Source organism: Calypte anna, chromosome 1, assembly GCF_003957555.1.
Source record: "Calypte anna isolate BGI_N300 chromosome 1, bCalAnn1_v1.p, whole genome shotgun sequence".
Lineage (NCBI taxonomy): Eukaryota > Metazoa > Chordata > Aves > Apodiformes > Trochilidae > Calypte > Calypte anna.
In genome coordinates, this window is record NC_044244.1 from 15,119,182 (window position 1) to 15,134,649 (window position 15,468).

The following is a 15,468-nucleotide window of genomic DNA, read 5'->3' on the forward strand; positions in this document are numbered from 1 at the left end:
TGAGCTGTTCTGGTACTGCCCATCAGTACTGTCATCAGAAAATCTCTCCACTGTTCTTCAGTCATTAGTTTATTAGCAGTCATCTCAGCCAAAGCTTGCAAGCAGTACTTCTTTTGTCAACTTTATTGTTCCTTTCATCTTTCCTTGCTCAGAATTTCTTGCAGAAACTTGCTCTTCTGCCTTTTTTGATTTTTTTTTTTTTTGTTGATTCTCTGTGTTGGTTTCTACCTGCAGTCTTCCTGTGCTGAATTGCAGACAAGCAAATAAAATATCAATAGATGCTAGGTCGTGTGAGTGTGAGCCTGTAAATAAAATCCCTATTTTTGTGGCTATCCAACACTTTCTACTTTGTTGCCAGTAAAAGCTGATAGCAAGTTCTTTGAGAAGGGGATGAGTAACATCACCACATGTAAAAATATGACTCTCGTATTTTTAATAAATGCATTTATTTTATTGATGCTGTTTTTTTACCTTGTATAGAAAAATAGTTCACAGTGCTATTTTTTGTGCCTTTTTTCTGACTTTGTTTATAATGTTGTATTTTCGGCAATTAAGGTTACATTTTCAAAACTTAGTACAGCAGTTGAGTACTTGTGAAGTGCATTGTTGGTGTTAAATCGATGTATGCTTTTGACTTTTGGAGGGAACATTTTTAGATGTAGCATATACAGACCCATGGCATTTTCTTTCCTTCCTTCTCATAACTTGGAACTATATATCTTTCCTCACTTTCTCCACTTCAACTTAAACATACATGGACAAGCCTATTTTAATGAGTGTACCAAATATATTGGTTCTGTGCATTGCACATATTATCTTCTTTCTGGCAAAAATTAAGTAAATAATCTTAAAGCCTCTCTAATATCAAAGAAGAGGTGTGGTTGAATGTCATGAGATTTAACCCTTAAAATTTCATGAGTATGTTAAAAAATGAGGTACTTGGCTTGCTGGAATGTATTACCCATGTCCTTGAACTATATTTAAAATGTATTAGTAAAATGACATGGAAGTTAGCAGGTTAAGTTTCCCATCAGACTGGAACTGACTGTAAATACGCCCTGGACTGGTTGTCTCAGCTTAATGTTTTTTGCTGTTTGCATGCAGTCAAGTGAATCTGGTGTTTTCCAGTGTTAGTGTGTGACATGCATGCTGGCTTTGTCTTTTGTGGTCAGGTTTGTGAACCCATTTTACTTCAGAACCATTTCTGTTGGACTGCTTCACTTTACAATTAAATTCAATACAGCCAATCAGTCTCTCATTAGGAAGCAGTTCTGTATTATTAAATGGGGATGTCATCCTGTTTGAAACCTAAATGCTTATATACTAAAAAAGTACTTGCTTCTTGTCAGTCCAAATGGTGACATCCTATATAAGCTGAGGCTGAGCCTCATCTCGCTAGCTAGTTAAATATCTGTTAATTTATTTTTCATTCTAGCCAGGCTGATTCTGTCTTAGAGCAAGAAGATTACAAAAACAGAGGAGGCACAACATCCTTACTTGCCATTGATCTCTTCTCTGTCTTGCAGTTTCTTTTGCTTTATCTTCTGTCTACAAATTCTTGTAGAATTTATTTCTGCTTTTTTGTCATTCCCATTGCTCTGCTACAATAAATAGAGCACCAGATCTGGGACACTATGCCTAGATGTATGATTTATTTAGATGGTATGAGAACTTAATTCAGATACCAGGAAAAGTCAATGGGGACTGTGTAGCAAATAGTCAAAATATTTTGAAAGTCCCTGCCTTTCATATTCTGTTCATCTATATTCAACATTGCCTGAGCTGTTTTGTATAGCACTTAAAACCTGCAGGTCCTGTTGTAGGTGGACAGACTAACATATTATTTTGGAAATTTTCTAGAAAATTTGGAAGATAGTACTGATGAGGATGCCCCATTGCATAGTCCTGGGACAGAAGGAAGGTGAGCAGTCTCTGTTAACATGTAACTGGATCTAGTTCTAGAAAAGATGCTGTTATTTCCTCTTTTTGTAATTAATTATATGTCCATTAGAAGATATCTCTGACATTGTTTTGTTTCATTTTGCCCACCATTTCAGGAGAAAGAAGAATCAAATACAAATTCACATTTCTGCAAAAATATACCTATTTTGTTTCTAACTGTGATGAAATTTTTCTTTTAGTTCATTATCTTCAGATCTTTTGAAGCTTTGTGGTGAAGTAAAACCCAAAAGCAAGGTAAGCTGTATAATTATGATAATAATAGTTCATAATGACACCTTCTGTGGAATGTTCTTGCTGTGCTCTAGGGACACTAATGAACAAAGACATGCAAAAAGTGAACTGCCATACCATTCATGTGATTTGTATGTAATATGCTTTTGTATGATACTCTGAGAAGTGATGATAAAAATGTACTTTTTCAAAAATTTGTCGTTGAACTTTCATAGCTTCTGAAAGAGAAACATTATTCCAGTTACCTGCACTGCAAACTGGAGTTTAATTGCAGCTGATTATTAGTTAGACTGCAGTTTGATATTAATGCCAGGAACTGTGAATATGCTTATTGTTTTCAATTTGTTTCTGTGCTCATAGAGATGTAAAGAACTTTTATAAAGTAAATAGAAGTTTGACCTCCAGGCTCTTAATTACTGTTGGTATTGGAGAAATATATCTAAGCTGTCTGCAGTTTAATGTTAAAAGCAGTGGGAACTGGAAATGTGTATGATTGCAATTTAGCATCTGTGCTCATAGGAGCATAAACCAAGTTTGCAAAGTAAAAAAAAGTTTAGCTTCAACTCTTCTGACTAGAGTTGGCTCTGGAGGTATATGTCTAGGTCAGCTGTTGCATTATTGGTAGCATTTGTTGGTGCTCTTTGGGCAGGGAAGCTGAGTGAGCTTGGTCCAAAAATGTTGGCATCAAATAAGTGTCATTTTTGTAATGGCTGTATTCAGACTGCACTTATGTCTACCCCACTGGCCTTTCTTTCCCTGAGGAATACATCTTAATTTCACAGCATCATCACATTTAACATGTCTGATCAGTTTTATTAAGAATGTTTTGCATAAAGGTTGTGCAAAGCTACTTTGTGAGGCTTTCTGTTGCTCTCAAATTTTTGTAATGTGGAGTTATTACAAAAAATCATGTTGGCCTAAAGTACTTTAAGTGACATAAGTAAGAAGCAGAGTTTTATATCACAATAAGCATTGTTGTAAGAATTCACAATATTGTAATTGTAGCTATTTAAATTCACAGATTGCTTTATTCCTCTGCTTTATAACAATTCATTTGGACAAACCTTTGGAGTGTAATATTGTACTCCTGTAGTACTGACAGGCACTTATAGTTGGTTGACAGGTTATCCTTGGAAACCAATTGTCAGTGTTTCATTCTATTGAGTTTGACTTGAGTCCTCTAACAGTGTTGCAAAAGAGTGGAGGTGACTCCTTGATTTGGTTTCCAAAATAGCTGCCAAGTGAATTAAGGGGGATGCTAATTTCTGGCCCATGATAAGCTTAAATGTAGCACTCTTGACACATACCATGAATTTGCTTTAGTTGCAACTTGGTTTTTATTTGTCTCCAGGCCCGGCGGAGGACCACTACCCAGATGGAATTGCTGTATGCTGACAGCAGTGATTTAGCCTCTGACATCAGTGCTGCAGACTCTGCTTTGGCTGGCCCTCTTGCATCAGTTGCAGAAAACCAAGATAATGGAATGGTTGCTGACACAAATGATACTTCTGCTAGGGACAGAGAGTTTATTCCCTCACCATCTGGCTTACCTTCTAAGATAGGCAGCATGTAAGTTTGGCCATGCTGTACTAATTATCCTTCGCTTTTAAAAAATGCATGTTGCCAATTTCTTGTAATCTATTATTTTAACTTTACAAAGAGGTTAATACACTTGAAGCTTACTAAGTAACTCCTTTTCAACCATCACCACTCTAGAAAGTATCATTGCACTGTTGTAAGTAATGTGTTTATTATTGAAGATAAAAGTTCTGTTAAGTTGCTATGTTGTAGTAAAATTATTGTAGCCTTGTTACTAAATAGCAGGAAAAAATCCATCTAGTACCTTGGATACTTGGCTTTATTAGTGCTGTGGGAAACACAGATTCTAGGGAAATACTGTAAACAGCAGGGGAAAAAAGCAAAACAAAACAAAAAAAAAACCAACCACCCCAAAAATGTGACCCAAAAACTTCATATAATATAGTAATAGTATCTGTTTATGGTCCTAGCTATTAAGTAAGATCTTTCTGTGAGCCATCTTATATGGACCATGCTTAAAATTAAAGTCTATACAATAATAGAACATACAAGCATAAAGGAATGTTTTGGAGATTATGAATCCTCCTTTCTATTCCCAGGGTTGCACTTATCTGCAGAACAACTTTCCTAATTGAAAATAGTAATTGATGACAAACAGAACCAAATTCTTTTTATATTTTTTTTCACTGTGGGGCTAGCATATATCTCTTACATGCACTCTCTTTTCTTCCACTGCTCTTACTGTTCTATCTATTTCTACCAATATCACTGTTGGTAAATACCCATTCTCTGCTAGAGACCTTTTTCTTGGCTTTTTAGGTACTAGCTCTGATATTGTGCAAACTCACGCATAAACTGACTGCGCTTGCCATGTTCAGTGAAATGGAAAAACTTTATCCTGTAGGTATCTTCATTTTACAGATTCTGGATTTATGCATCTTTCACTGTCCTATTTGCATAATATTTTTACAGCAGTCTTCATCTAATATACGCTGGCAATTTTTATTACTTTTACTGTGTATTTCCAGCATGTGCTTGAGGTGGCAATCATAAACAATAAAACACTACTGAGAGCAATTATTAACCCATGCTGATGGCTTCAGTGCATTTTACAAGTTCAGTCTGCTTGGAAAGAATGTTCTTGAGGGTGAGGATAGGTGGAGGAACCCCCTTGTTTCAGCAGTTAGTGTGAGATCTCTAGACACTTTTGGAGCTTCAAGATTTAAAACATCCAGGGTTATGACCTGGCATCCAAGACTCAGGTAATACCAACTTTTGTCTCACTCCTTTTTCTAGAATGTACCATGAGCCAACAATGAGGCAAACATGATTTTCCAAATTCTGTGAGCAGTAGAGTTATGCTGCCAGTAAATAATTTTGATTGGCGGTAGGCCTCACATCTCTTGGTTTGGTCTTGATCAATATTTTGCAGATAAGGGATCAAAAATGCCCACAATCGGTCAGCAGTGACTTCCTCGCTGTAGTTAAGATGCTTTTTCAAAACTAGAACTCTGTATACTTTGTACAGTATTTCTATTTTTGCTGGTAACTGGTCATTGTTGAAGAAAGGTTGTGGCCTTCCTGCACGGGCTTCTAGTGCCATCTCTTGTAATAAAATACATTCTTCTGGAGCAGCGTGTGGTCTTATAAGCAATAAACATTATCTCTCTTGTGTCACTTGTTTAAGTGGCATTCAAGATGTAGAAGCAGTAACAGTGATTCAAAATATGCGTTCTCTGGAAATGACAGAGATTATGTGCTTAGGTGAAATTCAAGTGTCTGCATTTGAACAAACTGCTCCTCTCTGGAAACCCTTAACGCTGTAATTGTTGACTGTTGTTGATGTATAATGTTCAGAGAGGCACCTAAATGCACCTGGGCAACAGTTTCTGTTTATAAAGGTGGGTAGTGCCATTGTCCTCTGATAGGCTCAACTCATCTACAGCAACCATTTCAGAGTAGTGTAGTTTCCTGTAGGTCTTGTGCCAGTTCTGCTCAGATTTCCAGTATACTGGGAAATCTCAAAGGGCACTGGAAACCTGTAATTAGGTGTATATCTTGCTCCTTTTCACTCAGACCTTTGACATACATTCTTTTTTTTACATTTATGCTTAGGAAGTTCATTCTAGTGAGTCAAAGATGCAAAACTTAAAAGGCAGGTCAAGAGTGAGCAAGAGGGAGCTGTATGTGTCTGTATGTGGCAGATGCTGGTTTAATGCCAAGGAGCCTGGGTTCCAGTTTCTGGTGTGGTTTATTTAATCTGGTTGCTGAGCATTAGACAACACATAGGCAACCATGGCAGTGGCGACTATAACCCAAGTCTGTCATCTTTGCTGAAAGAGCTAGCTGTTCAGACTGATACTAGGATTTGCTTTGAGACTCCAGGATTTTTGCATTCCAAAATGCATACTTGATTCAACATAAAGAGAAGGAGGGAATGTGTCCTGTTCCACTATTGTTTATGTTCTTTGCAAAGTGTACCTTAGTGGTAAGGGAGCCCTGCAGAGAAATGAGTAGAGAGAAATGGGCACTCAGGCCTTGAGGAGGCCTCTCTTTAACTGCTAGGCCTTTGTACAAAACCAGACAAGTTATCACTTTTACTTCTTTTTCGGTCTTCTGAAGACCCTAGGATGACTCTAGGATCTGCACCTGCTCCTGGCACCAGGTCCTACTGGTCGGACTTCACTTTCCAATTAGGGCTTGTGTTGAGTGGGGATGTGATTACTTGGAACAGTCAGTCTGGGCTATTTGACACAAGCAGCTGTTGTTCTTATTTGTGCCCTCCTTGGTAAATCATGTTATTTTGCATGAGAGATGGATTTTTATATAGCACAGGCTTCCTCTCAAGGGAAGCTAGTACAACTTTTCTCATGTAGAGAAGCATTGCAGCTCTGTAAATCCAGAGCCTGTAGAGCTCTCAGGCCAGATGCTATTAACTGTGTCAGGCAGGTGGCCTGCCAATTGAACATTGTCTCCTTAATAAAGTTGTGTGGCACAAAAGCACTTTCAGAACCTGCTTTTTCTCTTATAGTAAGCATTTATGGTCTTTATATTAGCAGAAAAAATACGCCTCTTAACACAAGAGAAAGAGGACAAACCAAGGCAAATTTTGCATTTCTGATTGCCCAGGTAGTGAGAAATTGGAGTTCAAAAGAGTGGAGACCATCCAGTGTCATTTCATTTTTTAGCTGACTGTAGTGAAATTATGAAATTTGGGAGTCAGCATTAATGTTGCATTCCTGATCTTTTTGCTCTTTTTTTAATGAAGAGTCATAGGCTGGGAGAAAGACTGCAATGACTGAACAGAATTATTTCTGTGAAATAAGCAGAGAGGACAAAGGAGGGATGGAAAGCAATGAAGAAGGGGGATGAAGAGGAGCAGTGTTACAATAATCAGGCTATCAATGGGAAATACTTTTTCCTAATTCTGAATTTGATACTGAAATACAAATGTGTTAATGCAAAGTTTAAATCATATGTAAGAGTCATCATGATTTCTCTGTTCTTCATGTCTATAAGTGGTCTAATGCAGATGAAAGTTGTGGAATCTGAAATTTAGGTTTTAGTCAGATCTTCCCATTTCATCTATGCTCTTATTTTGAGTTGCCTATTTATTTCTTTTAGTCAGTCTCCTATAACTGACTTAATAGATCTTCTTTGCATTTTCAGTACCTAGCTCTTCATATGTTGATGAACTGTGAAATTAATAACATGTATTTTTTTATATTAAAATGTGAGAACACATATAAAGTCCCTAGATGCGAGAGACAATAATAAATTTTGCATGAAATTTGTTGAAATCTATGAAATTTGAAATGAGTGGGAGAATGTCAGCTAATGTAATAAAAGCAAGTTTCTAAAGGGCCTTGCAGTAAGATAATGATTTCTCTTGTTTAAGGTCTAGACAACCATCTCTGTCAGAGAAGAAGATACCTGAGCCTTCACCTTTAACAAAGAGAAAAGCATATGAAAAAACAATGGAAAAGACAAAGGCAAAAGAACAGAAACTGTAAGATTCTTTGAAATTTATTTTCTCTGGAATAATAAAAAACTTGGGTATATTTTCTCGAAAAATAAATCTGTAATTTCCAATTTCTTTAATTCTAGGACAGTTTTTATTGTTGACAGTGAAATTAGTCACTGCTCAATTTATGTGTGTGAGAGTTCCTTGTTTTACAGGACATTTTTCTGTACAAAATAACTCGGCAAAGTTGTGAGAAAAACTCATTTGGAGCATTTAAAAAAACCAAACAAACAAAACAAACCAATCAAATGAAAAATGTTTTTTAAAGGAAGTCATCAATTTCTCTAAGAAACTGCAGTTTTGTAAGAATTATTTCATTTCAAATGTGTGTGGCTTCTGCCTGGAGCTTTCAGTCATAGCACATACACTTGGAACACTGCCATCTTGCACTCTGCAGCACTTTGTAGTCTTAAGTTTATTATCCTCCCAGGGACTTATCTGTAGCTAGCATTATAATTTTGTTTATTTGCTTAAGAAAAGAGCATCTAACATTTTGAGGCATGTTGCATTTAACTTCTCTAACCATTCATAACCAGTTAAAGGAGATGTTCTTTTTTTCTTGTAGCTCAGATTCTGGAGCCCCAGAGGCTAGTCTGTCACCTCCTACTTCCCCACCAAGCCGGCCCCGTAATGAAATGAATGTTTTTAGTCGTCTTACTGTTTCTCAGGGAAACACATCAGTTCAGCAGGATAAGTAAGTCACAGAGGGAAGCCTCAGTCCCCAACCAGGGAATTGCAAAGTGCACTCAGGGTAGTATCTATTAGAAATTTTGCCCTATTCCTGCAGGACAGTAGGAGGCATTTATTGTTCTTTCATGTAGTTTTCAAATAAATACTTTAAACCTCCATGAAACAATTGTAAAAATTCAAGAATAGCAATTTCCTGCTGAACCTTGTTTCCTGTTTTCTAGGCTTTGTTTGGTATTTGTAGTCTTAAACTCAAAATAGGAAAGAATGATAGAATTCTTAGATGTATCTGTATTTCTCTGCATGTTTACCCTTGAAAGTAGGATGTAGCTTACAATGTAGGAACTTGTTCTTTTGATAGTTAGTCGATTACTCCAGTCTTTCTCCAAGTGCTGTCACAACAGCACCCTGGAGGATGGGATGTTCAAATGGCTAGAGCACAGTTCTTTAGAAATTATACAAATTGCTGAACAGACTTTACTCTAGGCAGTGATCTGGAGCAGATTATATTCATACCTTGTTTACAAGAAGTAGAGCTTGGGTTCCAGACATTTTAGGCATCTGTTTCTGTAGGAGCCTTCCTCCAAGTTGCAGTGTACTTGACCTGAGCAGTCTTCATCGCAAGTTTCAGTATTGATATTAGTGCTATGCACTGCTTATGAATTGCCACTCAAACTTAGAATCAACCTTTATTTCTCACTGTAGCAAGAAAACAAAATGCTCGTTTGTTTACATGATTGTTTTATAAAACTTTTTTTTTTCAGTGGTCTACAGAGTCACCACATCCCAAACAGTAGCTTAAAAGGCTTTCAGTTATTTAACTGTGCTTATAACTTCTTTTATCCTAGCTATGTTACCTTTATCTTATTGCTAACTCCCACCTAACTCTTTTCATTTTCTTTGGACTGACTTTGAAGTAAAACTGAAACTTCTGTATCTGTTTGATTTGCTTCAGTTGAAAACGAAGGACATCTTAAGACCTAATGCGAATGTTCTTGTCTGGGAGCATTTTTTTCTTGTGTGTTATCTTGTTTTATTTTTAAATGTTTTTGAAAATGAGGGGTGAAGGATTTTGAATTTAGGGTTGTTTGCAAATCTTATTTCAGTGGGCTATCAATAACTTTCATATTCATATTTTTATGATTAACATTTTACATGTTTCTTCTATGCTTAAGAGGCATTGATGTGCAGACTTTTTTTTTCCTTTTGGTATTTTCAAAAAGCACTCTGGTAGAGAGGTTAAAGTTTGCATTTTCTCCTCTTTGTTGTCTTTACTTCTTTTACTAAATAAGAATGAATCAGATGATGTTACTCAAGCTTCTTGGGCTGAGACAGCCTACCGGTGTAACTTACTGCTGAGAGTGTTATGTTAAGACCCCATATTATCACGGGTTTAAGTGTATCCTGAGCAATGCTGCACACTGTACCTGGATTTGCATTGCTTTTCTGAATTGGCCATGCTGTTGCTTGTTCTTCTTAAATGGAGGCTTTACTTTGCTGATACCTATATTCTTTCTCCTCACAATTCCACCACTGTTGATTGTAGGTCTGATGAAAGTGATTCCTCTCTGTCGGAGGTACACAGGTACTCTCTCTCTTTCTGTTTTCTGTTTTCTTGGCATCTGTCCCTGAAGTTAATTAAGTTATTTGGAAATTTCATTTTGCTGCATGAATTTTCCTGATACTTGTGCACTGTATCCCTTTTGCTTTTTAAAAAAGTTTTAAAATTTGAAATTTTGGTCAAGCATGTCTTTCCTTCTTTTTTAGGGTGTTCTTTATCATTGTTGAGCATGTTAGGTTTTTCTTTTTAAATGAAGCATGATATAAGCCTTTCCTTAGACATATTCTTTCTCTCATTGTCTTTTAAGAAAGAGGAGCAGACATTTTCTTAGGTTTTATATGCTTATTGCTTTCTTTTTGTATTTTCTTGTTCAGTTGTATGCTTTGGCGACTAAAAATTAAATCCCAGTTTAAAAAAAAAATAAATGAGTAGGGTTTATATTAAGTATTTCTGACAGAACATATCTTAAAAGAAGAAAGAAATGTCCCTATTCATGTTCCTAATCTGTAATTTAGGATTTTGGTACTCTGTGATGATTAGTTCATCAAAAGAAGGGCAGTCAAAGGGCAAATAATAATGTGATGGTTGTTTTTGTCTGGTCATTTGTAGCATTTTCTGTTTGTAGATGTCGGAGCACTTGAACATAAGTAGATAAATGGCTCTGGGATATATATTTTACATACTTGTCAAGGGAATGAATGGGTGAGAAGAGCAGTAGGAGTAATTCAGTCTAGAGGCAGCATGATGCACTGGGGGATACTACAGAGAAAACCATATTAGTTTTGTGTGGTGTTAGAAAAAAGCATAGAGATCTTACATAGCAATAATAAACTAATTTGTTCCCTCTATTTGTGAAAACACAAAAAGGTGCAGATTGAAAGGTGAATGCCTTTCCAAAATGAGGAAGTTAGTGTTAAACAATTTAAGGCAAAATTAATATTAGTAAAATCTATAAAAGCATTGTGGAAGAGTAATGAATTAAAATGTCCTGAGCAGTAAAAATGTACAAGGTAATAATTTTGAAGACCACCTAATTGTCAAAGTTAAATAGAAATCTTCTGGGTAATATTATGAAATTTTTATATTTTCCATCTGATACTCCCATTTTTCCTGTGAGACAGGGCTATGGCTTAGTTCCTTTTTCTCACATTTATGTGTGTAATACCCAGAAGACCATGACAGAGTCTTAGCTACAAGTGGGTCAAGACACAGCTTCGTGTTCTATGTATGTGGGCACTACCTTGAGGCTTCTCTACACTTCACAGAAATCAGTGAGGTTTATGTGTATGCAGTTATATGCCTGGCATTTTAGTTTGCTAATAACTTTTGTTTGGTGATGAACAGTGTTTTGTTTGAGTTTTTTTTGGATTTTGTTTGTTTGTTTCTTTGTTTTTGTTTCTTGGGGGTTTGTTTGTGTTTTGTTCTGTCTTTTTGGGCTGACTTAGTATTTTGGCATTACTGCAGAACTAGGTACAAGTAGGAAGAATTTTCTGGGATGTCTGTAATCCAACCATTTAGCCATTTGAGAACACGTGTGGCACTGGGGACAGGGTGCAGTAGGAACCTTCCTCAGGCACACAAGTTAGCAGCTGTTCCCCAAAACTGCCTGTGGAATGCAGGTGATATGGAATGCCTGCTGAGTTTGGAATTGGCAGTGTACATGCAGTACACTTGTTCCATTTTTCAGATGTTCTATTTGGACTAAGATATCTTTACATGATTTGTAGTCTTAATTTTGGTCCAATGAGTACAGGAGCTGTAAGCATCTTCTAGCACTATCCAGGTTTTACCATTTAACCAATACTCAGAATCTTGTCTTAATTTCTTTGTTTTCTTGTGTGTTTAACTGATAGTCCAGCATTAATAGTTGTTGAAGCTATAATACTAAAAATTCTTACATAGTTTAATAAAAGGCATTCAGCTGTTCTGCCCATGCAAGGAAATGAGGTCATTTCCCGCCCCCCCCCCCTACATTTAAGTGAATTAATTTGATTTGTGAGTGCTACTATACCCAAATGACATTCTCTTTTTTTCTTTAGAGGGATAATTAACCCATTCCCTGCTTCAAAATGCATCAGATCATCTCCGCTTCAGTGTATCTATACAGCTGAAGGACATACCAAGGCTGTGCTTTGTGTTGATGCAACTGATGATCTTCTCTTCACTGGATCTAAAGGTTTGGCAAGCTTCATACATCTGTGCAGCCTACAGGGGCTGCTTGGACAGTTTAGGTTATTGTGATGAAATTCTCCATTTTTGCTTAGTGCTGTAAACACAATGAAAATTGTGAGGATCCATTTTGCAGGATAAGCTGGTAAAGGATTTACAGTAGTTATCTATATGCATTCAATTTCAATAGGTAGTATTTGGCTGCTTATTTGTTGTGAAAGTAACTCTGAAGAATAACATTACATCTGTTGAGTGATATGATAGAACCAGTCACTGTAACATTTACCCACAGGATGTGAAATGCAAAGCAATAGCCTCAGTGTAGGGGTAGAGGTAGAAATTAGTACAACTTTGGCTATGCTACCTACCTACAGAGTTTGAATAGATTCTTCCTGCTATAGCTGGCTATTAGAGAAGAGAAGAGCAAGAGACATTTTATTCTTCCTCTGTGCACCTTGTCCTGTCCCTTGTGGGTCTAAGAGTTGTAAAGCTGGTGGGAGTGTGGGGGGCTAGATCTAGTGTCACTAAATTCCCTACTGGGTGGTACAGTCACTCTATGAACATTGCAAGCTGGTAGATTTGAGGAAGAAGACAGATTTTCTGTGGCTATTCTACTCCCTGGCTGTTAAAAATACCAAGACACATTCTTAAAGAGAATTGGCAAACTTTTTTGTTTTCTGAGGAGTTTCTTTGGTGTTTAATTTTTGAATTTTTTTCCTCCTTTTGCTTGTCTTTATTCAGATCGTACCTGTAAAGTCTGGAATCTGGTAACTGGACAAGAGATTATGTCTCTGGGGGGTCATCCAAATAATGTTGTTTCCATAAAATACTGCAACTACACTAGCCTGGTCTTCACAGTCTCAACCTCCTATATCAAGGTGTGGGACATAAGAGATTCTGCTAAGTGTATTCGGACATTGACGTAAGTATGCTAAGCCTTGAATGCCAAGAATTTAAATGAAGCCCATGTTTAGATAAAAAATATAGGTTTAATTCAATAGTGCAGCACAGTTTAGTCGATGTGTACATTGTTCGGGGCTGATGGCTTTCTTTGTGTTGAAGCTGAGTCACTGCAGGATATTGATAAAATATGGAGATGCAAAACAAGTTGTATTCATGCTTAATGGTGTTTTATCAAATGATTGTAATTGGTAGGTTGTGAATACATAAAAAGAGAGTTTGCCCTATGATTTTTTCTTTTTTCTCTCCTTCCTCCCTGTACCCAGGTCTTCAGGCCAGGCTATGCCTGGTGATGTGTGTTCAGGAAGTACTAATAGAACAGTCACTATCCCAGCTGGAGAGAACCAGATCAATCAGATTGCACTAAATCCAACTGGCACATTCCTCTATGCGGCTGCTGGAAACTCTGTGAGGATGTGGGACTTGAAAAGGTACTGAACACCATCAGAAGAGATTGTTCCTTAGGTGGTTATATGTGCATATGAAACAAAGTCAATGAAGTGTTTCCTGTTTATGGTAATGTCCCTGACTTGGGCAAAATATGGTCAAGATATGGATCAACTAATCCATGCTGTGGTGGTTAGTGAGATAATGGAGGTGCTCATGACTTACATGTGTGTTAATGCTATGGTGAATCTTTTCAGTAAAAATTATTGGAAAAATAATAGAACCATGCAATAACAATGGGTGGAAAGGTTACAAGGTTATCAAGTCCAGCTGCAGTGAGCAGGAACATCTTTCACTAGATCAGGTTGCTCAGAGCCCTGTCCAACCTGGCCTTGAATGTTTTGGGAAATGTGGCATCTTCCGCCTCTCTTGGCAAACTGTTCTGATGCTTCACCACCCTCATTATAAACACTGTCTTTCTTATATCTAGTCTGAGTCTGCTTTCTTTAGTTTAAAACCATTACCTCCATTTCCTCTTGTTCTACTACAACACAGGCCCTGCTAAAAAGTCTTTCCTCATCTTTTTTATATTCCCTAAGTAGTAAAAGGACAAACGCAGGAAAGGAAAAAGGACAAAACACGTTGAAAGGAAAGCCATAAGGTTTCATTAAAGATAGGTGCTCCAAAACAGACTTGTGAAGTGTCAGGTGCATTGATCCTGACTAGTAATTGTTGATGAGATGATGAAAACCAACTAATGTAATGTAATGTAAGGCTATGACAGCTACACTATAGTAGCACCTTTCCAAATAGAACCCACACTCAAATAATGCATGCAAAACACAGATAATACCTCAAGGGGTATGATTTGTCTTCAAAATTTTTATTCTTGTTTTGCATAATAGAAGCTTTTGTTTACATATAGCATAAATTTAACATTTGCATATGGATATGAAGAGTAGAGTATATGTAAACAGGGGAGGAATAATGAAGACATGGAGAAAATAAAATGATCCATTCTGGCAGAAACTATGGTATAGATGGTATAGTATATATGAAAAAAATAACAAAGCTTCATCTCTTCTCTTATTCTTGAAGATTTCAGTCTACAGGAAAGCTAACTGGTCACCAGGGTCCTGTTATGTGCCTTACTGTAGATCGACTTTCCAATGGACAAGATCTTATTATCACTGGTTCTAAGGATCATTATATAAAGGTAAGCTGTTAGTATTTCCTTATTTAAACTCTTCACATCTGCATGGAATGCAGGCTTCAGCAGAAGTGACTTGCAACTCCGTATCTGAAACATGACAGTCAAGATGGAAATTCTTTCATCAGTTTTAGATTAATGATAATGTTCAGTTTTAGCACTGAAAAGATAAATGTTTATTATTTTTATTTGGATGGCTGCCTGTAGCTAAATTTATCCTTAATCCCCAGTAAGATGGACATTAGGTGCACGTGAAAAAATTTTAGAAAAATATTCATAGTTACTTATTCAATGTTACTTTTAAATAACATTTAGCTCTTGAAAGTATCCTAAATTGGTGTCCCTGTTTTGGAGTGCAGAGTGCAGACTTAATTTCCTCAGCAGAGGCACTCTGTGTGCTTCCCACACAAGAGAGTCTGGGGTCTAGCCCAGGCTCTTGCTTGAATGTTACTCAGGTTAATCAGCACATTTCAGCCAAGGTGCCCAGTCTATTTGGTTTATTCATTAGCATGCAGGCTGCTCTGACTTGTGTTTAAAGTATAGCTAGTGGTGTTACAATACTTTGCTGCTACTTGGCATTATGATTAATTCACAAAACAGATAGTGAATCTGTTTTGGAGGGAAATGGGGATCTAGTGCATATTTTGTGGGTTTGGGGGTTTTTTGTTTGTTTGTTTGTTTTCTTTTCCACCTCAGCCAAGGCTTAGTTGAACCCACAGTCTTGTGTTTGTGGGAGTC

At 36.9% G+C, this 15,468-nt stretch overlaps 1 protein-coding gene across 3 annotated transcripts in view; it reads left to right on the forward strand.

Annotated features, from left to right (window-relative positions):
• Nucleotides 1-15,468, forward strand: part of KIF21A (kinesin family member 21A) — an 89,973-nt gene that overhangs the window by 63,411 nt on the left and 11,094 nt on the right. For 2 of the 3 annotated variants that reach the window (XM_030448742.1, XM_030448727.1), the window contains 9 exons: nt 1,861-1,921; nt 2,142-2,196; nt 3,545-3,762; nt 7,631-7,741; nt 8,322-8,450; nt 12,044-12,180; nt 12,915-13,095; nt 13,400-13,564; nt 14,619-14,736. In XM_030448742.1, coding sequence (XP_030304602.1) covers nt 1,861-1,921; nt 2,142-2,196; nt 3,545-3,762; nt 7,631-7,741; nt 8,322-8,450; nt 12,044-12,180; nt 12,915-13,095; nt 13,400-13,564; nt 14,619-14,736 — 1,175 coding nt within the window. The remainder of the gene's footprint in view (nt 1-1,860; nt 1,922-2,141; nt 2,197-3,544; nt 3,763-7,630; nt 7,742-8,321; nt 8,451-12,043; nt 12,181-12,914; nt 13,096-13,399; nt 13,565-14,618; nt 14,737-15,468) is intronic. The other variant, XM_030448735.1, reaches the window with a different exon arrangement.